We start from the raw sequence: 23,039 nt of genomic DNA on the forward strand, positions 1-23,039 counted from the left end.
ATGGGGATCTTTAACGTGCACTGACATCGCACAGCACACGGGCGCCTTAGCGTTTTTCCTCCATAAAAACGCAGCCGCCGCGGTCGGGTTCGAACCCGGGAACTCCGGATCAGTAGTCGAGCGCCCTAACCACTGAGCCACCGCGGCGGGTCCAAGCAGGGAAGCAAAATTATCTGCTTGTTTTTCACAGCAGTCTGTATTCGATCAAAATGAATCAGTTTTGTTCGTATTGAGCGGGACTCAAATATTTATGACCTTATATGAGTTGTGTCTCATACTCTGTATTAAAAGAATGAAATCGATGTCTTTATTTCAGGTAAATTTAAGGTACCTGGACATGAGACGACCTAATATTACTTTTAAACTCGTGGGGATAACACGGAACACGGTAAGTCTCTTCGTGGGAGCTCAAAGGGAGTGAGAGGAAACGTAGAATTTAATTAAATTACACGCATATCATGTGTTTCTGGAATAATGGAGATCTCACAGAAGAGGCTCTACATTGTTAACCTGCGAAAAAACAATTGCTCAGCTCATCTAATGTTTATCTTTGAAAAACTTCGCCATTATGCCAGGCCTCCCTGCTTACAGGTTAAGTGTTTAGTATTAACCACATAACTGTGATCACAGCGCCATGCCTACTTTAAGACCTCGCGAGATTTCTTGGTAATGAAAACTTCGTTGGCCCGGCCATGTTTTTCAAGTAACTAAACATGCCTCTGTCTCTTGGGTTGTCTGTACGCGTGTCTGCGGGAAAAAGTACGTCCATTATTTCGAGTCTGTCTGAGCAGGTTACATTACACTAAAGATTATTAAAAATTAAACACACTCCTCGGTAACAGTTTTAACATCCAAGGTTTTCAGTCTAGTGAAGCTTCATGCAGTTTCAGTCAGCAGTAAGCATTCCCTAATTTCTCTGCGGATAGGTCATTCAGCCGCACCCACGGATAAAGTGGGTCGTCCACTTACCAGTATTTTTTCCTTTTCTGTTGAAGAATGTTATTCCATTCTTTCCACGGAAACATCACGTATTTTATATGCGGGAGGTACTGCCCCAGTGCCGAGTTCTGCGGTCAATGCGGAATAAAGAGGCTTGATTCCTCTCTTTTATCACCTGGCGGATCCGTCTAGTGCTGAGTGCAGCAGACGGCGCCGTGAGCTAAAAGGCGTGTTAAAAGGCGCACATTTATTCACCTCGACTTCAGTGACGCTTAGTGAAAGTTTTAAGATTATTAATGCCCATTTATTGCTCCTTCCACACCGTGGACGGAACAGAATTGTTGCTCGGATTTTCGGCATGCCTAGCTTCAAGGAGACAGCTATGGGCAGCTTCAAAAAGATCACCACAAGCATATAGCCTCGACCACTTCAAGTCTGCTGCATTACGGCCGTACTTTCGATATACTACGAGTCGGTTTCGGCTATGATTTCACCTAAAGACACGGATTAAGACGACAATAATAAATATGCAGAAAGACAAACTTTTGAACTGCCTTTCACGCATCAATTATGATTTATTAAGAGCGCCCATAAATACAGTGCGCACTTTACGTAATATCCCTATGCTTGTAATGCCCTAAATGGGGAGCAGTAAATGATATGGTGTTTTACTTTTTGCAACGCTAGCTCCATCTGTGCCTTAAACCTTGTACAATTCTTTAATCCGCCCCAGAAAAGGCCAGCTGCCATAATTCATGAAGTGTATTTAGAGCTATCTGAGCTCCCATACGCAACAATTCTGGATAAAAGCATTCTTCAGCGGGAAACCATTTATGAACGCAATTTTTTCATCTAATGTAAAATTTCGCTGTAACAATCAATATATATATACAGATCACCCGACGGCAGTCGAATTTGTTTTTCTATTAACGCTTCTGCTAACGTCACAAGCGTTCCCCATTGGTTTTCTACGGCAGTCTTCACTGTTCGATGTGATCGAGGAGGGAAACACTTAAAAAAAAATAATATTTCGCTGCATATCAGAAGAATGGGCCATTATCTTCATTATTACCTTACTAGTATCTTACAATTTCTGAATTTTCAAAATTGTTGTCCTGAATTGCTGGACTTGTGTTCCGTAATGCGAGGATACTCCCTGATTATTCCACTTTCCACCAGGATGACGTTTTTGCTCACGAAGTTTACGATACTCTAGAGGCCACTCAGACTCTCGAGAATCTGGTGAAGTATTACAAAGGAGGAAATATTCCGGGCAACCCTGACGCCGTGTACCTAATAACCGGGTAAGTATCGCGGCACATAATCTGCTCCTTCATGGCGAAGCAGCTGCCGAACATTAGGTCATCGCCGTGCACGTTACTGCGTAGGAACCCCTTTCCTACTGAAGTAGTACTCCTTTTAGGAACTAAGACAATGTCCTCATTTGAATTTTCTTGCAGCCGGGATTTGTCGAGCATTGAGAATGGAGTGCTTCAAAAAGGCGTAGCAGGTAAGAGACTGATGCGTCGCCTAACACGAGCAAAAGCTAGTGCAGCTGCAGGCCACAGCATCAGAAATTTGGCACTCCTCATTCTCACCATGACAGCGCGGTTAAACCGTCTCTCTCTCTCCCAACTTATAGCTTCGAAATATTGCGCACAGAAGATCACGCCGTGAAGCAATTTCGCGAAGATGGCCAGTGAAGAATTGCTAAAAACAGAGCTCTGCAGCACTGTGCATCACAGTACATGTTAAAGTCCCGCACTCAAAAACGACGTAACATGCGTTTTTGTAGAAAAATATAAGTGTAGGGAGACATTTTGTGTTCGCGGAATCGTGCTTAACGATTTTCTTGCACATAAAGACAACATTTATTGATTCATTGGAGTCGAACGTTTTAAACGCTGAAGATAATCAATAGATTTAAATTCAATAAAATTAAAATAATCTGCCCGAAATAAACTTATAACTGATTCGATGAAAGTGAATTCGATGTAATCACACATTTCTACGCAGTCCCACAAGTCAGGCTGTTGAAGGCTAGACCTGCATCTGTTTCGTCCAAATTAGAGGAAGATGCACGGCAAGATTTTTCTTTTTCAGGTCTTGCGTTCCTCGGCAGACTGTGTACCAAGCTGGCAGTCGCCGAAGGGGAAGACATCGCTGGTTCCTACAGCGGAGTCTATCCGATGGCCCACGAGCTGGCACACATGTAAGAGTTGCCTCGCATGCTGCCGTTTACTTCGGGCGGCGGCGCGTTTCCTGTCTTCCGGGATGGTAGAGTGGGTCGTTCTAATCGCACGGAGATATTCATGGATGTCTTCCCCTAATTATTTTTTGTCTTTTTAACATGACGTCTTTTCTAACATGATGTACAAGCGTGCTCGTGTAGACATTGTCATTTTGTGTAAGCATTTCATGTACATATTACTTGCATTCATCGAACGCCACACCTGCATGATTTAGTTAATTACAATTGCCAAATGCCTTGTTATGCCTTTCAGGAGGACAGGTCTCTAGCAGGCGTCTTTATAAGCCTTTTGTCTGTTCCTTCTTGATTCATTTGGTTGAATCAAAATTTCATCAATGAAAAAAACATGGTCAAGACTCGGGCAGCTCAAGTAGAAAGGAAACATGTCATAAGAATTCAACCAATGCTAAATGCTGAAAGTATGAGTTACAAGTTCGATTTTTTTCTCCCGTATAAGTAATTTTTCCCGGAGCATATAAAAATGCCGAGATTTTCAGCTTTGGCGAAGAAATAACCACCGAGTATGTTCTTGTATGGAGGGTGACTTTTACGCATCATATTGCGTTAACCTGCGCATAAGCCTTGCGTTGGCCTTACGGTGTCGCAGTGTGACTGCTCTCGTATTGACTAATGGGATGCTCTGTGACGCCGTGTCACATGGTCGGTGCAGGCTCAGTTGGCGGAATGGGAGATTTGAAGCGACTTTCACTGTTGCCGTGTCGAGGCTCTCTTTTGCGTATAGATTCGCGTGGTCGCCTCGGAAATGCTTTGCTCGTGATCTCATGCCATGTCCGCGAAAGCACGCTAATAACTGCAGCGTTATCACAGCAAGCTATGCAGCTGGGCCGTCTGGTCTCTGTGTAAGGCCAGAAGATAGATGCCACAACTGTTCTCTTAAAGCCGGGTTATCAAGCGCACTTGACTACTGTTTGAATTCTAGAACACTACTTCTTTTGTAACTGAAATGAAAAATATTACCTTTCCTTTAAGCAAGCAAAAATATAACAATACTATATAGGGATTTTAGTGCTGCTTTACTACCACGTTTAAAAGTGTGGCACAATTCCAAACCAGGAGCAACTTTCGGTGTTGTTCCGGCGGAATTTGCTGGATACGCGTAACGATTTCTACGCGTGACTGTTAAGGACGGTAATTAAGAGCATTTCAAATTGGGCTAGTTGGTACTTAGCACGGTAATACATAATTGCGCTTTTGAATCGGCTTGGTACAATACAGGAACGACACAAACACTTGGGCGCAATTGGTGAGCAACCACTAATTGTGTCGTTCATCTGCTGTTCGAAGTCATTTCAAAAGCGCAATTATATACGACCATGATAAGGACGCCATCAAATGTTATGATGTGGTGGCTTCGCGGTTCCGCTGGTCCAAGTTTTACTGTGCGCTTCGGGAGTCAGCGATAATGTCGCACCAAAAGAGGTCGTCAACCAATGGCGCCTCGTCACGCAGCCTAGGAGCGGAGCACGACGAGAGCCCGAGGTGTCCGTGGTCTGCCGGATATCTCATGAGCTACGTCGACGGAGGAACCAACAAGTACAAGCTTTCTGTGTGCAGCGAGGAACAAATAAGGAGGACCGTCCTGTAAGTTTCACCCCCAAAAAGTTGTTTTTTGGTTTATTATAATAAACTGCACATCTCCAACCAAAAATGTTAACTTTAACCCAACGTTTCCAAACCGACTCGGCTCCTTCATCAGGGGTGACTGAGGGCAGTAGCTAGCGTCTTTTAAGTATGGAGGGGAGGAGGGGGTCAAAGGAATGACAGCTGTGACGCGAAAGACGCGGAGGAGGGGGTTGGGGCTGTTAGTCACGCTGGCGCACTGCAGGGAGGTGGTGAATGGCGACTTTTTTTCCGTTGAGTCGAAGAGCGAAGTCCCTGGGCATATACTTGGGGCAGGTTTCCTTTTGTGCGGTTGATGTTGTTTGGGGTGGTTTGGATGTGCTAGGATTCCAGAGGGAGCCTTTTGTGGTAATTTGTTTCGGTTCCAAGGATGCGGGTTTCTTCGAAGTTGATTCTATGGTCGGAGTCCTCGGAATGTTCGGCTACTGGATTGCGCTCTCTTGCGCATTTGCGGACGTCGTTTTTATGTTGCCGAATTCTTTGAAATTTTTGGTTTCGCCGATGTAGCTTGCGTCCCCTGACGAAGGAGCCGAGTCGACTTCGAAACGTTGGGTTAAAGTTAAAATGTTTGCTTGGAGATGTAACAGTTCATTATAAGTCTTCAAACCAAACCAGACAGACAAATCTGTCAAAATGTCTAGTTTTAGGTTTTTATATTTTGAAAAACAGCACATAAAACCTAACGATATCCGCACTGCAGAAGTACGTACTTGGAGGTCGAAAGGCCGCTAACAACAATCCGCGCAGCACAGCTTCAATGGCATTCCGGATTAAATTGCCTGTAGGCTATCCTTTCTGAATTGAACGAAAAAACATTTATCTGACTGTGTGTTGAAGCTAGCAATAAAGAAGCTTAAAGGAAAAAGCATATGTGAACCAGAACGTGAGCAACAGTTGCAGGCAAGTTTTCCTTGAACAAAATGATACAGACTTGTATGTAGCATATCGTCCCCGTGTTTACGCTACAGTTTACTTGGCAAGTTACAGTTTACTATAATTTAATACGGGAAAGGGGCTATATAAACTATGTTGGGAAGTTTTGCAGCCTAATCGGAAAGTCCGTCGTCCGATAACACGGCAAACGGCAACATAAGCATGGTAACGACATGCTATAACTGATATTGTGCTGAGCACTACCGTTCTAAAGGGGTTAGGAGGATGCTCTACTATTGCACACACACACAAAAAAACTCACAGCGATGTGGGTGATACCAACGCCTAAGATATATCTGACTAGGAAGAACAACACTGGGCAGAAGGCAGTGTATTACTAGCAAATTTTGCGCACGGAAGTTTCTAATAATGCTTCACGTACCCACCGAGAGTAACTCCCAATTTCAGTTCTCCAGCTTAGTGGCGATTAATTTCACGCAAGATTTGTATTGCACCACTTAACGAGTGGCTGGGGCACTAGCCTCGGGTATGATCACTACTGAGCAATGCTGCATAGTACACATGGTAAGAACGACTGGTGTTTGCAGTGGTTCAGCTTAGATTTAGTTGGACAGCACAATGCAAAATAGACGAAGCATAGAGTGAATAAATAGGCGACCACGGGCGCACAGCTCGAAAGACGAGGGAAGCGCAGAAGCTGACCGAACCCTTGGCGTTTCTTTTTTTTTTTTTTGATGCTGCGTTATATGGACTCGTTGCTCCGATGTTCACAATTGGCTGCACTAATAGAGATAAGTAGACACTGGTCATATTAGGTGTACTCGTGCCAGCAAAGCACCGATCCTCGAAAAATTCCAAAGCGCAGCGCTTTTCTTGCAACAGGACGTGCTTATTCGAGCAGTGAGCATCTTTTCAGTAATACACTAAACCAAATTATTCTGACTCGTATGACCTTCACACTTCGTTATCTATTGCAGGAAGGCTACTGACATTTGCTTGCGTGAAACATCGAAGACGAACTATATGGATCAGCACAGGAAATTCCCGGGTCAAAAATTATCTGACGTCTCTTATTGCCGGAAGATGCTCAAGCAATACGGAGGGAGGCACAATGTGGTAACTGCTCGAAAGGTGAGCTGCTCGAAGCAGAGCACTTTGCCATTCTTGATCTCAAGACACATTTAGGAACAAGCCAGAAATCGTACAGTACTAGAAACTGATTGCTAGATTTCTCAACAAAGTAAGTAATAAATGTATATTTAAGAGAGAAAACCAAGGAACCTTCACTTGAGGAATACACAGGTGTCTAATGGTCTAGCTGAAACTGGTAGGGACTTAACTGAAGCATAGAACGGCAGAAAATTTCCAGGCATGCGTGGAATAAAGAAATATCATTGCCGGTCAATACTGCCTTGCCGATGATAATTGAAGCTTCGTATCCTCAGCGCTGTAACCGCTATGGTCCCGTAGGGTGTGATATTGGGTGAGAATAATCCCGATTAATTTCCATTATTGTACTGTTTAGCCGGAGCACCCAAAATGAGTATTATTATTGCTAAAATTATTACTACTGTGATCTGCTAACTGTGCTCAAATTTACAACTAGAGCTACCACTGCGACTGTTTCGTGGTGGACAGGCGCGTAGCATTATTGACATTTTTCAGGGGTGGACTATTAGATGATATGGCATTGCGGGAGATAAGAAAGAAGAGTATGTTCATCATCATCACTAGCCTGACTACACCTACTGCAAGGCAAAGGCCTCTCCCATGTCTTTCCAATTGCATTTCCCTTTGCCAGCTGCGCCCACCCTATGCCTGCAAACATTCTAATCTCATCCACCCGCATAACTTTTTGCCGCCCCCTGCTGCAATTGCCTTCTCTTGGAATCCACTCCGTTACCGTTAGGGCCTTAAGGCGAAGGCAAGATAACCGCTGGTATGCTCACAGCGTATTTAATATACGGAGGACTAGGAAGTAGCGCAAGAGCGCTTACACAGGCTTGGCAACATTCGTCGTGATGGCGTGGGCGCGTTCATGAGACGCCATCAGACGCTTCGAAATGCCTTTTGCAAGCGCTGAGCAGATCTGCGCAGGGATTGCGATCAGATGTTATAAAAGGTGGGGTTGTGCACTTACACACCTCTCACACTATAGCTTCAACCTGCCTTGAAGTAAGTGTAGTTTATTGTGCACCATATAGGCAATTGCTGGCAGAATACACTACTGCAAATATTCTTGACTTTCAAGGAGACATCACAGTTCGAGCCTCAAACATGTTATTCATGTATTCGGGGAAGGAATTATCCCTACAAGAGCCTCAAACAAAAACTGCTATTGCAGCTTTTCACAATTTTCTCACAAAAGAACATTTCAGACAGTTGGGTTTCACTGCTGTCGCGCTTTTCCGATCGATGGATATTGCCAGCGTGATGTACAAAAATTCATTGGCAATAGCGACCGTGATCATAAAGGGCTCGAACCTCGTGGTATCACAACCATTGCCTTAGAGCTCTCACATCACCCAGGTCGAGTTTCCGACTCGTGAAGAGCCACCGTAAACAGGCAGAAGCTTATTCTGTACCTTTCTTTTTCATTTCATTTTTTTACTTTCCCTGCTATGTCTGTTTCGCGCCCCAATACTGGTGAAAAGAAATTACAGTGTGGCAAAGGAGCATCTATAGACTATGCGACTAATGTTTTGAGATGATGTGGTATCTCATTGCATTCCCCTTTGCTAAATCGTTCCTATTATTATTTCAGCCCTGGGAGTTAGCCAGCAAGTGTAAAATGAGGTGCTGCTTTCAGCAAGGCTATCGAATATGGTGCCAAGAAGTCGACATACTCGAGGGTATGGCATGTAGCGGACAAAGGGTAAATAACTCTATCGCTTCCAAGCGCTTCTTGCTTGACCATGCAGAACTGTAGAGTAAGGAGCAAAAAAAAAAAAACACTGACTATTTCTCCCAGTTGCACACACACAAAAAAGCAGCTTACTTCCCCTATTTGGTATTGTGGCCTCGTTACGCACTAAAATTTAGCACGTGATTAAAGCGCCTTGTTGATGTAGTCACGTCGATGATATCGTTATGGTCGTCTTATCGATGCAAGGGTGACATCCCAGTAAAATACAAACACCGCGCAAACTGAATGTGCTAATACAATGCTGCAACTAATAAAAAAGGCCGAAAAATGCAGGCGCACTGGCCTGTGCCTCTAAGCACGATCGGATTTAGCTGATGTACTGCCAGCGTCAAATGAAACCATAACTTGACAGAACGGAAATAGTTTAGCGAGGAACAGTAGTGGGGGCAAACTAAGTAATATTACAAAAAATTCGTTGATAGTTTGAGATAGTGGGAGCTTCGTGTTTGAAAGAGTGATTAAATTTATGACACAAGAAAACACAGGTGATTCTGCGACGACCAGAGAGTGTAAGGTGATAGAGATGACATTTTAGGGCTGAAACGCTAGTATGAGAAGAACAGCCGGACCAAATGAACCTTGCAGCGCAGTTCTCGACCGATCCGAGCATGGTGAGGCTAATGATGCAAGAAACGTAAAGTCCTTGTCAAAAATATATGGTCCAAGGGGTTTGCTTCCAAGCCGTGTAGCGGGGCTCTTTAGCACATTTGACAGTACTAAGCTTGGGAGCGTTTAGGACTTAAATTCCTCCTGCTTTCGTGAGATTAGGATCCTTGAGTATGAAAAAGGAGCCGCGCCGCAGGGCTCAGAGGCAGACCCCTTGGACTGTATACTTGTGAGAAAAACTGTACGTGACGCACGTGAACTCAAGTTTGCAACATATGAATATTAATAGCATATAAAACGTATACAATAAATGAGACGCGGTCAACATTTTCATTGGCATACGCCAAGTAATATGGAGCCTTTTCAGCGATATGATATCCCTTCAGAAAAGATCAGACGTTCGTTTATTCGTTCCAGTTCGTTTAGTTTTTGGTTTGGTTGTACGGGGTTTAACATCCCAAAGCAACTCAGGCTATGAGGGACGCCGTAGTTAAGGGCTCGAGAAATTTTGACCACCTGGGGTTCTTTAACGTGCACTGACAACGCACAGTACACGGGCCTCTAGAATTTCACCTCCATCGAAATTCGACCGCCGAGGCCGGGATCGAGCCCGCCTCTTTCGGGTCAGCAGCCGAGCGCCATAACCACTTAGCCACCGCGGCGGCCTGGTTCCAATTTGCGATTTCGGGTAATGATGCACGACTATCCTTATAAGTAGTGGTCGATTCTAGAAGCCATACTATGAATCGATTTCCCCGTATTTCGAAGCACACTACCACGTCGCGTCACCTGTTAGCTCTTCTGTAGCGTGAAATATATGTTTTCGAATGAGACTTCCACTTTTCATTAGGCAGAAGTCGCACGGAAAGACATTCAAGGCCGCTGTACAATCGCTTTTTTTCCGCATGCGCACGCGTCGTTGCGCACGAAGTTGGTCAACTTCAACTTTTTGTCGCATTAGACCATAGCAGGTTCGAAACGTTTTTGTGAGGACATGCTTTTTGGAAAAAAGTCAACTCAAGGCGTTTTAAACAAGCAGGCCCATCAAGTCGTAACGGGGCGCTTAGCGCAGCGCCAAAACTGGGCGCCTATTATCGGCAGAAACGCACGGTTGACGGGTTTGAGAGAAAAAAAAAAAAAGATCGATTGCACATGCCCAGTAATACCCTTCTAAAGGACAAAGTCTGTTGTAGGATAAACTGCAGCTGCAGCTTTTTCGAAAAATAAAACATGGTCAGCCACTTCTCGAAAAGCCCCAATATCCAATAGACGCCCTTATTAAGTCCCCTTCTCGAAGCACTGTTTAGTGGCCTCAGGCTTCGCTCCTAGCTTTTGCATTTTTTGTTGGCAAGAATCTCATCTAATAAAGTAATGAGGAAATAGTTTTACAGAAAACACAGAGGAAATATTATTAGTAAATACTGCGCATATAAAGTTATCACTGCTTTTTCCCCACAATATACAAGTCCCATCTTTAAAAAAGCAAGAATAAATATAAAAATGCAATCTTTCCAGTTATGCGTCCCCAGTAAGACACGAGCCATGCTCTTTGCTCTAACCTACTCGCTCAAATAATCTGAACTGTTGAACTATCTAGGCCTGTTTTATAACTTAGAAAAGAAATTTGTTACCTATGGAGACATGTCGTGCAATAAATGCTCAACTACGGACATTTTCCATTGCCATTAGAATAGTGTGAGCGAAGAAAGCAATCCACCTGCCTTCTTTCTCATGCCGTGCAAGGGTGAAAATGATCTGTATCGATCTGAAAAAAGGAACTGTTTTTGTTTCTTTCAGACTTGCCGAAGAGGAGTGTGCGGGAATCATCGATGGGCTTGAGAGTAGTGTTAGCGTATCTTTTTTTTTTTCAAATTGTGATAATAAAACAAAACTCAGATGTTGATCTGACAAGCATTAAGACAGCTGACTCTTTGTCGGTGTTTTAGCAGCTCCAGTGAAACGCGTGCTGCTAACTTCTAATCTTTATCGCGGTTGCACTGTTGTAGCGCTGTGTTGTTAAAAAAAAATCACGACTCAGCGATAGAGTTGACATGATGTTAATTCCACTTAGACATGCATATTACAGAAAGGTGCATCTTTCACTAGATTGAATTTTGAATTTAATTGAACTGAAATTTATTTCGCAAAAAAGAATGTTGCGACGAGGCCAGGTAACAAGCGGTAAAACCAGCTTGAGGAGCCCTGTCCTCCTCGCACACACAGCAGCACAACAGCTTGCGGCGAAGGCGGTACAGATATAGACACGTATGTACGCTAAGCTACATCACGTCAGAGAGCAAACAAAACGAAAAAACAAAGTATGTGAGAAAAAGAAGAAAAAGTACATTATCAAACATGTCACGCAATTCCTTTGTTGAGAGTGTGGATATGTTATTGCTTGTGTCCTAAAAATCTTATTTAAAATCCTCCTTAATGAATATCTTAAGTTTTCCGCAGTTTGTTCGGCATTTGGTGACGTTCCAAAGTTCCAAATAACGTAGGTTATTAGGCTATAGCATTAAACAACCCTATCTGACAAAGTTTACATAACAACGACATGAAAAAAATGAGGTAATAGCGTACATTTGTCACTAACGAAAGTTAAAATACGGTAATTTTCTGTGATTCTCAGCACACATACACAGTATACGCGGCCGCAGACAGAATACTGGAAACGAAAGTTGAAAGCAATTGCCAGTAATGGCACTGCTTAAATGTCTTGTTCATAGTATTCCAACAAGTAAAATAATTTTTTTGCGCTTGAAATTTTTGGGATTCCTTGAGAACCGATATCTAGCCACATGGCAAATAGATGTGGTGACAGGCGCTACAGATGATGGCATGCTGCTCTCCTTCAGACAAGTAGCATTTGCAACTAACAAAACACTTTTTCAGGAATGGTACCGTAGTGTAGGCAGGCGCTCCTAGATTTCATATAACTCTAGCTGATTATGCGCAACTGTTGAGGTTGCACCAGAAACTGAACTGTTGTTTCCACAGTCGCATCTCAGTGATGCCGACAACGGGCTCCTTAAAAAGTTTTTCTCACGTTATTGCTATGTCGTTGACTGGCCCGTAGGTGCCACACCGTTATCTAAATTCACAGTGTACACAAAAAGCACCCAGCAAACGGACCCATTTTGTACAAAGCCTCTTCAGCCGACAGAACTGGTTAAGTTGAGCAAAGCTTAGTGCTTCAATGATGGGGGTGTACAGTACCTCACCCCGCAAGATGCTCGTCCATTTGGAAAGTCGTATGTGCCCGAGTATAAAGGAGCCGATGAATTGAAAAGCAGTACCTTTGTGAAATAGGCTTCATCAATTCGAATGACGAAAACAAAATCCAGCGCACACGGACGAACGACGCCGGAAGTGTCGCCACAAGACACTACAACACTACACTGCAAGAGCTACAGGACCCTATAGGAGCTTGTAGTGCCTACTCCTCCTGTGTCGTTCGTCCGAGCAGTAGCAGTGGCGGTGGTTTACTTAAATAATAATAAAAATTAAAGATAAGTTTTTGGTAGCCCCGGCATCTGCCATCGATACTGAAGCACCTGAGTTGGGGCAGCGGAAATAAAGGATATCAGGCAGAATGGAGAAATTAAATGAAAGAGGTAAGGGGAAAGGTAGAGAGGCTGGAGGGGAGAGGTGGGCTGAATTTTGTTTTCAAGATAAATTACATCTGACCAGCGAAAGGTAGAGTGAAGCAGCGCAATGACATTACGACGGAAATAAGTGACTAACACAGGCGTCATGTACCGACAACACCAAATAAACATTTAATCGCGGTTCACTTCTATGAAGAGAAAGAAGGTGCTCGAATGACAACAGACACATTGCACAAATGCCAACAGACATGTACAAAGCATTGCAAGCTGATCGGAAAGTATAAACAGAAAAGTGGCACTGAAAAAAAAAACTCTACACGAAACAACGGGGAAAATGTCAAACGAGTGGACAGTTGACCAGCGCAGCTTTCGCGACGGCAGGATTTTCAGACAGCGGCGCGTTTGTGAAATGTGCGCTCGGATAAATGACAGACGACGAACAAGCAGCCCATCTCAGCGGCAACAGTGTGTTGACAGCCGACGCCAACGGGGTCGGGAAATGGCATGGAGGGGGAAAAATGCAGGAGCTTCGAGAAAGATCAGTGAGTTATCAACTCGGCAACTTGGCAGCATAAGGAGCCGCTCTTCCCACATTATAGATTCTGACAGCTTCGATCATGAAGCATAAAAAAATAGAATTGAATGGTACGATGGTTAGACAGATGTGCGTCTGATATAATGTCGCACAGAGATCCGGAATCCGCAAAATAAAAAGAAAAACAGAGTGGCCGCATGCACTCAGCAGTAGAGGACCACGGCAAATAAAAGCTCTCAGATACGATTCAGAAAAGAGAAATGGCAATGTTGTGGTTTTGGTATGAAGAACTGACACCTGTCAGACCACTCCTGTAAAGAGCGGCTGCAAGATTGAGAGGTCACTACACAACGCACCACCGAGCGCTTATTGCTTGCCATGGACCGCGAGTAGGTGGAACTTTTATGATGTCTGGCAGAGTGCAGATATCCTGCACTGGAATTCAGAGCATTGTAACGACCTGGCTCACTGCTCTCCGCACACCATCAGCGGCTGGCGTTGCCCCCCAAGGAGATCCAATTGCTTTGGCGCCTCAAATACACAGTTTGACATCACTGCACATCAAGAGTACCAACTGCCCGATGGGCTTTCAGTGGCACATCAAACGAACTGTAATTTAAAGATAAAGAAAATGGCCTTGCCACTAAATGCTCAGATGTTAAGGACACGTGACCGCCACGGATGCCGACGAGGAAGCTGCTCGCATAAGAACTCATAAAAATGCGCCACGGACACAGGACGGAGAAGAAAATGACACACACTGCGCTGTTCAGCTATACTGAACACCCTAGTCCTGAAAAATTCGAAGCGAAATAGAAGACAAGGGATGGCCTAAGTAGATAGCACAAGCGCAACCAGCAACCCGAGACAGAATGCAAACCTTCTCGGTTAATTCAATCAAGAAAAAAATGCACAGACTAAATGGGCAAACATAGGAGAACAAGGTTGCAGATGAAATGCGCAAACTTTCCGCTGTATTGCCGGCGTTTCGTCACAGGTTCTATAGGCAGAGATAAAAAACACGCCAATAGCGGAGTATCTGAGGCCACATCATGATACTGAACTCCTAGCTAACGTTCTCGGCTCTGATTGAATGCACCGCAGCCGTTATTTGAGTTGTGAAACTTGCGAAATGATTCCGCAGCATTTGACAGCTTCGCTGGCTTCAAGAGCATGCGGAAAAGCCCTTTACTTGACAGACAGCTTCACAAAGACGTCTTGAAGTTTAACAGCACTGACGTCATGGGGGTGTCTGTTGTGTCGTTCCGTGAGAGACATTGTTTGATGAAAGTCAAAAACACGCCATTTAAAAGCACGGGCTAACTGGACTGCCCAGGGGCATTCGGAGAAGTACCCCAAGATTTTATAATGTGTGCTAAAGGCGGTGACTAGGCAATTTTTGTTAAATATAAGATGCTCGCCGCCTTCCCGCCACCAGGGGAATGTACTGAATTTTTGCGCACGGTGGTGTTGCTGATTTTAATCGTCTACTGAAATAGATACCTGGATCCAGTGTGACCTCCAAAGCAACCCAAAATGTGGGTGAGAGTGGATAAATACAATACTATGCAATGAGTGGAAATACATTAAGGAGCAGTAAATATGGCTGCTGGTTATACACGACTTCCCTTCCTCCTGGTGCAAAGAAGGAAATGGGCATTTCCTCTGCCCTACTGCCATAGCTCAGAGCGAGAGTCGGCTCGGCCTGGCCAGTGGCGAACGGTTTTCACCGCGGCTTCCGTTCAACTCAGCCACGCCAAATGAACACCCTGCTACACTCTAGTCACTTCGCGAACCAGCCAACGCTCATTACTCGCCGAACCGTTTGGTTAATCTCCTTTAATTTGTCAATCATAAGCACTGAAAACGAGGAGTGGAAAGCGCGGAAAAGCAAGAAAAGTTGTGATGAAGGCATCCGTTGGTTATTTGGATATTACAACTTCTACTTTCCGCTATGAAGCACTAAGAAGCAGTGAAGTAATGAAGCCACTGAATTGGAGCAGAGGTATATTGAAGACGCAAATAAATAATGAAACCATTGAGTAGCCACATAATCTCCACGCTACCATAGAAGACGGACTGTTTTAAGACAAAAACCACTCTAGGCTCATGACTCCCCAGCGGGGATGTTCGTAGAAAAGTGTAACACTATAACTGTCAATCAAACTGATGACGTCGTGTATCTATACGCGAAAGAAATACGTAACAGATCGCATGTTAGTGTAAGAGAGGAAATTTCAGGAGCAGAAAACATCGAAGCGGGTGGACGCCAGTCACGCTTGGAGACAAAGTAAGCTATGGAAAGGTAAATGGTAGTTGCTAGACCTAGAAGCAGACCTTCACCCAGCTGATTTAGATTCGGTCTAATAAAGAAACTTGAAGGAGCGCAAACAATCGCGTAGTTTTTAATCAACATCTTAACCGCACGTCAGCGACACAAGCAGCAACACCGCGCTAAAGGCTTTCGCATCACCGCACCTGATAGAGCTCCTTCCCAAAACTAGAAGAAGCCTTGGCTTATTCATCCTCAACACGTACAGCGCCCCAAAAAGCTGCGGAGCCCCCCTCCTCGCGGTCATTAGAAAAGCGCTTAAGATCAGCGCGAAAAACCCGCTACTAATCCTAGGAGATTTTAACGCGAGGCCCATAAGCTGGGGCTACACGCACAACTGCAGAAAGTGATCACAACTCTGGAGATTAATGCAAAACCAGGACCTAACCCTCGTTAACTATACGCAACAGCACACGCGCTTAGGAAACAGAGTGCAGCTAAACACCACCCCCGTTCTCATCATCACCAAAAACATCACACATTTCAGTGGACCAACACGCAGACCTCCCTAGGTAGCGACCACTACATCATTCAAACAACCTTCGCACTGAAGTCAACCACTCTCTCCGTAAAACAAGAACTAACAAACACAGGCTGGGATAAATTCCGGAATCTCCGGAAGGAATCACCTGCTGAGATAGAAGCCTTTCAAAATGGATGAATACGCTCACGAAAGACGTCGGAAGTGCCACATCCTATGTCCCGAGCAATCGGGAATAGGAAATCGTGGACAGCAGACTTCCTCACATGTGGGAAGCACATTCCAGTATGCAAAAAAGATGGCACAAAAACAAACAACAGACCTCTCAAACTAAGGATATCGGCCTTAGTAAAAAAGATCGAAACACGTGCAGCACACCTAACCAGCTCGCCAACAGTGGGGCCAGATTTGCAAAAGCATGGAAGGAAATCTGGTACTGAAAGACACGCGGAAACTTCTACGTTGCCTCTTTGAACCAGAAAACACTGAAGACTTCCAACAACGTAACGTCGCCCACATCATCCACAAATTAGATGTGGACGACAGCACCCCGATACAAAACTTAAAACACAGGTATCTAACAACCACAGCTAGAACCCCACTCCCCAATACAGAGGTTCTTCGAACCCCGAGCTCGACGACGACATATCGAAGTGGGAAGTGAGAGCACCCTTGCACAAACTGCGCACCATGTCGGCGCCGGGCGCAGATAAAATCACAAAAAAAACTACGGAACCTGGACGAAAATTTTTTCCACGCCGTAACCAATCTGTTCAACCAACACTGGAGGGAGGGCACCCTCCCCGGAATGGGCCCACGCAAAGGTCACCTTTATTCCAAAGCCAGGAAAACCACATCATTTGGCGAACCTCCGTTCCTCCTCGCTCACCTTATGCGTAGGAAAACCCTTCGAACACGTTATTCTCGGCCGTCTCCAAACCCACATGCACGAACAGTACCTCTTCCCCCATACGATGCTGGGATTTCGAAGCAACCTTTCCACACAGGACGTGATGCTTCAAATCTCGGAAGAAATTCTACACCCCAGACACGGCAAGCGCACGAGAGCACTGCTAGCCCTAGACCTCACGAAAGCGTTTGACAACGTCCAGCCCGAAGCCATACTAAACGCCCTATCTGACCTAGGCGTAGGAACTAGAACACGCGCTTATATAACCACCTTACTGAATAACAGGAGGAAAGGCACACGTATCCGCCACCACAACACACCCTCACGAAGGGACCACAGACTATATGGAGGCAACTCCAGTCCTGAACGTTTCCTTCACCGGCCTATCTGGCACTAATACACCCGGGTCAATACAAGCCCGAATGCTCTCTTTGTGGGGCTCCGAGAGCAAACTTTGAACACATACTATTCATATGCCGAGAACTCCAACTGCCATCTCGCTGGAACCTCACAGACCTAGAAGGTTGGGAGATCGCAGTCTCTAGCTCAGAGCCGGCCTCACAGAAGAAGATGGTGTAATGGGGGAAGAAGGTCTCCAACCGCGATTAAGAACCAAGGCAACCAAATCTCCCCTAACGCTTTCCCTCACTTGGTTCAATAATAGAGTTTTTACCTGCCTACTTTATGCCAACAAACTGCCCCCCCCCCCCCCACCTCCTTTATTTTTTGAAATTGTGGATGTCAACCCCAGTCAAGCTATTGCTCACATTTTTGGCTGCAAAAGAAGAGCCGGAAACCGAAATAAAGCTTTCATAGTTTTTTATAACAACTTCCGAATGAGAGTTAGCTTGCCCAATATTCGCGAGTGGGCTTCCGAAAGGATTTTAGACCAGAAAACTACGTCTGCATGAAACAAGATCAAGGCGACTGTCGCACAACTGCTGTGGTCCCGGCGACGTGCCGCCGACACCGCCGTAGGACGTCCCTCAGCATTCCATAGGCACCAGCAGGCCGTGACATTTTGCAAAGAACACGCAGAAAACCCTTTTGCCGACGGTCTACCGACTGAAATCGCCGTAGTGTGGCCGCGGCTTCAGCGTAGTGATCATACGCCACTTGCTCCTGAAGCAAGCGTTGAGTACGGATTGCGGTGACAAAGACAGCGTTTACGTACTACAAGTTTTGCGGCAGGAGACAAGAAGGCGGCCTGGGGGTCCTTATCATTTTCTATTTGAATTTCTTTACCTTGTTATATAGCGAGCTATATGGAAAGGAAAATAGTGTGTAACGTTGAGAGAATGGAAAATATCAGAGTGGGTCAGGATTTTTAACGACATCCTAGCCGAAACCAAAAAGAAGAAATGCGCATGGAGAGGTCATGTAACGCAAAGGCAAAGTGACCGATGGTCGGGTAAGGGTAACAGACTGGATTCCAAGAGAAGGCAAGTGTAGCAGGAGCTGGCGGAAAGTCAAGCGGGCGGATGAGATTAAGAAGTTTGCTGGAATACGCTGGCCGCAGCAGGCACAGCACAGGGTTAATTGGAGATTATCGCTACAGCGCAGAAGACACTGACGAGAGGAGTACACAGGCACGGCTCTATAGCGTTAATGACAAACCAACATGCCCAAGCTTCCACCTTAGTTGGAGAGATATCGGAGAGGACGTTTTAACGCGATCGCGTTAAACGTGTAGCAAAAAAGCCGGTGTCCGCGTCGTCAGTGGCCGTGAGGGAAAAATGTTAATAGAAGGAAAGAGATAATAAAATTACCTGAAAAGAAAACCTGATCACGTTGTCTTTAAGTGCGAATCGAACAAAGGACACTCGAACTGCCAGATGGGCACGCAAACCACAGGCCGTAAAACCTCGTTGGATCAAGCTTAATAAAGCTTGACCGAGTGAATGCGTTGAGGCCTTTGGATTAGGGAAGTGTATCAGAGATATGCACTAATGAGTACATGAGAGACTATGAGTATGCTAATTAGAAATTAGGTAATTGAGTAGACGATGCGAAAGGGGCCCAATAACGCTATCTCGTTCCCTAAAGGCAAACCTTAAGCGCCCCCAAAACTTTTGCTGCAGAGGGCGTAGTAAGGCTTGTGATGATGATGCTGAGGAAGTGGCCTATAGGTGTAATGGGTGCTGTCTCGTTATAAATTTCAGCACAGCAATTTCTAGCTATTGGAATGCTCCGCAGTTATTAAACGCATTAGTACGTTATTAGCGTTGTCGTCGTTCCTGCAATTCGCTAATCGGAGGCGCTGATTCTACTTGATAACTTGATAAAAGAGGGGTGGAGCTGAGAACGCGGTAAGCGGTCTCGTGGATTCGCCCTCGTGTGAAGTTTAGGAGAGCAATTTTTAGGAGGGCGGTACTGTGTGTGAGGGCAAGCTCGGTTGCCGCCTCTTCTGAGGATTCCTGAGTGGATATGTCAACAAAGCGGAGAACTGCCATTATTTGGAGTGTATGGCCAACGACTGCAATTGCCGCGTCTTCACCCGTGCAGGTCGTGTCCACTCATACGGCGTCGGCTACCGAATCATAGTATTTGCAGATAGCTTTTTCACGGGCTATGCGGCGGGCCGAGGGATAGGTGTTGCGAGGGAAGGGTGTTACTAGGAACTGTGTGCGCATGGGGTGTGGGACTGGTAATAGCGGATTTGGAGCTTGTCAAGTATCTGGCGTCCTGTGAAAAACGGAGCTAGGCGAGTGTAGTATGCTTGTCTGCAAGCCTGTATGGTTTCATGTGTGGTGTTTTGAAGGCAAAGTTGGAGAAATCTAGTGGTAGAGGTGTCAAGGGGGAGGTGTAGGGCAACCTTGTAAGCTTTCCGGGGCACAGCATTTAGGGTGGTGATTTCTTCTTGTTCAGTCGGGGGTATGGGATTGTGTAGAGGAAATGACTGCGTATGAAGACATGAATTAGACAGCACAAATCGTGTTCCTTGATGCCATAAGCGGCGTTTACATGACGGGGTTGAGTTGAGGAGTTGAGTTGAAAACCGATTACTGGGTTCATATAAACACTACATAGTCGGGTCCGGAAGTCGAGGGAGCGAGTCCAGTCAACTCCGCTGCAGTGGGAGGGTTGACTCGCTCGACCCCAACGGCAGATAGCATGTAAACATGATCGAGTCGAAGAGTCGGGTTAGTGGGCGGAGAGATGAAGAATGCGAACCTGTTTTTCGCTCGCACCGTCGTGCCTCCTAGACAGCTTTTTTTACCCACGATCCTTGGGGTTGCCACTGCCCTCTCTCGTTTCCTGCTCGACGCTTGGTGTCACTGCAGTTGAATCAGTCTCGACTCGCTAAAATCGAGTTCATGTAAACGCGCAGTCACTGAGGTGGGCTGACATTGCTCAACTCGATCCCCTGACTCGATCCGCCGCTGTCGGGTGCATGTAAACGAAGCTATAGTGTTTGCCGGGAACTCTGCGTTTGAGGCGCGAGATCGCTTCCGTCACCCGTTTGAGTTTCCGAGTAGTGAAAGTGTTCCGGCCGTTGTTCCGGATGCGTAGGCCCAGGATCCGGAGTGTGTCGACCTTCCGGATAGGGCATGCGTGCAGAGAAACGGTGAGCTTTTTGATCAGAAAAAGCATTGACCGACTCTGATATTACGAATCCAAATGTCACGCGCTTCATTAGTAAAAATAGTTTTTTCCTCCAAATGTTCGCATGAACTGCTATATTTTAATCCGTGTGTTTTTATACATCAAGCTTAGGAATTTTTTACCTTATGAAAATAAAGCATCTCATTATCTGTCGTTTGTTAAAAGCCAACTTCATATGATCATTTCTAAACCATAATAAGAAATATTTAATTTTCTTGCTTAATTGCTACGCTTGTTCTTCATGCATGCTTTGTTTCACTTTGCGCATCAACGTGAGCTTTTGACCAATTATATGGTGATTACCACGTATGCTTCAGTTCACTACTGTAGCGGTTGATTTCGCTGTCGCTAGCAGTTTTGATTACATTAACGAACTTATAAAAAGCGGTCCCACTAGAGTACCTACCTGCAGGGCCTGTTCTTGCATTAAAACCGTATTGCATTTGCATGTTTCATGTCAGTTAAAGAGATGCCGCCACCGTCTGGAAGACGTTGAAGTAACGAGCGTTAGCTGTTTGGTTTACTAAAATTGACATTTGACTTTGATTTGATTTATATCCGTCAAAGCGGCTGGGGCTGGAACAGAAGATAAAAATAGTTCGCTTGACGAGGTTCAAACCCCTGTGTGAGAGGCATACATCGGTTGTACAGCATATTTACATATATAGTGCTTAATTTTCAGGAGAAACTTTATACAGAAAATAGAAGTGCAAAGTGACTGCATGAACTGAAGCTAACAAAATAAAATAAGAATATTGCATTTTCATGCCGGAAGATTGCATAAGCACAATACATATATACACGATAGAAAGAAAAAGATATATCACCATTATACAATTCTTAGTGAAGGTAACATCTCTATTATGACGCAAAAAAGGTCAACATTGACATGCTAATATTTTCAAAATTGATATTATGACTGTACAGATGCTTAAGTAACGATGGAAGGGAATACTCTAACATTTGACGGCTAAAATTTGTACGTGAGAAAAGGCACCTTCCAAATTTCTGGCAACCGAGATGTCAACCTACCTTCTCTTAAACTTAAGTTTGCTAGGAATGGAATAAGGGCCTCATCGCTATGGAGATCTTGCTTATATCTTCTGGCCAAGATGAAATAATAAAGGCTATGTATGGAAAGTATTTGGAACTTCGTGAAAAGGCTTCTGGTGTGTGTATTTGGCTCAACACCTGAGATGAAGTGAACGGCTTTCTTTTGTAGAGTGTGAATTTTATTTACGGTAAATGTGTTAATGTAGTGTTACCGCAAACAAGAAAACAGTAATTCCCATTAGACAGAAATAACGAATTAAACAACTTAAATTTAACAGCAGAAGGTAAGTAATATTTGAATTTAGCTGGTATACCCATGGTCTTTGAAATTCCAGAAATAACGTTATTTACATAGAGATTCCAGAACATATGTTTATAAAAATGTACACCAAGAGTATAAATTGTATCCACAACTTGTATGGTTGTGTGACCAACAGTTAAATTAATACTAGAATATGAATGAAAATAAAGTGAGGAACACCAATGGAAATACGAATTTGACGTCTTGGATTTATAAGTGACGTCAACAATCAATCACCAATTGGATATATCAGTGACGTCGCCAATCAATCACTAATTCGATATACTAATTACGTCACCAATCAATCACCAACTGGATTGCTATATCGATTTACTATAAGGGCCGGCATATTGAATTCCTCGGACTTAGAAAATTTCACGTTGAAGGGAGGCGGTAGCAGACCACAAAAAATCGAGAAACGCGATGAGTAAGAGCTAACGCTGTTGAAAATAAACTTCAAACTTTAAAAAAATCACTTCAATTATGATGACGGGTATAATTTCTAACAATAAACGCCACACAACGGAGAAAATAACTACTGCCTAATTCGTGCTACGCCTCGACAGCATCACTACAGCAATGCACGCTTGAAGCTTGGCCTTTCGTTGCCACTCAAGCACACCAAGCCTTTTTCGTAAATACACGCCTCATCGAATTTGTATTCTGTGTCCCCTGCCAAAGACGGCGACCTTGTGTGTTACGTCCTCTGCAAGCAAAAATTGCTGAATTGGTAAACATTATTCCGCGCTTGAGTGATGAAGGGCGTCGTGGAGGTTTGGCCGGCCATCACTTGGGAGACGTCGCTACATAAAATGCTCTTCGCTTCTCGAGTCTCTCCCGCTGTCTTGAACGGCGTTCCTGCCAGCGCTTTGCCGCGGCAGAAGCTCGGGAGCACTGATGCTTCATCCCGGCGTTCCTGGCGCCAAGCAAAGTTGCCATACGAAGATTTAGCC

At 44.8% G+C, this 23,039-nt stretch overlaps 1 protein-coding gene across 1 annotated transcript in view; it reads left to right on the plus strand.

Moving 5' to 3' along the window:
- LOC144103773 (uncharacterized) overlaps positions 1 to 6,910 on the plus strand; it is a 47,726-nt gene extending 40,816 nt beyond the window's left edge. The window contains exons 17-22 of the mRNA XM_077636427.1: positions 317 to 388; positions 2,119 to 2,243; positions 2,400 to 2,449; positions 3,043 to 3,151; positions 4,661 to 4,792; positions 6,703 to 6,910. Coding sequence (XP_077492553.1) covers positions 317 to 388; positions 2,119 to 2,243; positions 2,400 to 2,449; positions 3,043 to 3,151; positions 4,661 to 4,792; positions 6,703 to 6,910 — 696 coding nt within the window. The remainder of the gene's footprint in view (positions 1 to 316; positions 389 to 2,118; positions 2,244 to 2,399; positions 2,450 to 3,042; positions 3,152 to 4,660; positions 4,793 to 6,702) is intronic.
- Positions 6,911 to 23,039: the final 16,129 nt, after the last annotated feature.

The sequence above is a fragment of the Amblyomma americanum genome, chromosome 9 (genome assembly GCF_052857255.1).
Source record: "Amblyomma americanum isolate KBUSLIRL-KWMA chromosome 9, ASM5285725v1, whole genome shotgun sequence".
NCBI classification, from domain to species: domain Eukaryota; kingdom Metazoa; phylum Arthropoda; class Arachnida; order Ixodida; family Ixodidae; genus Amblyomma; species Amblyomma americanum.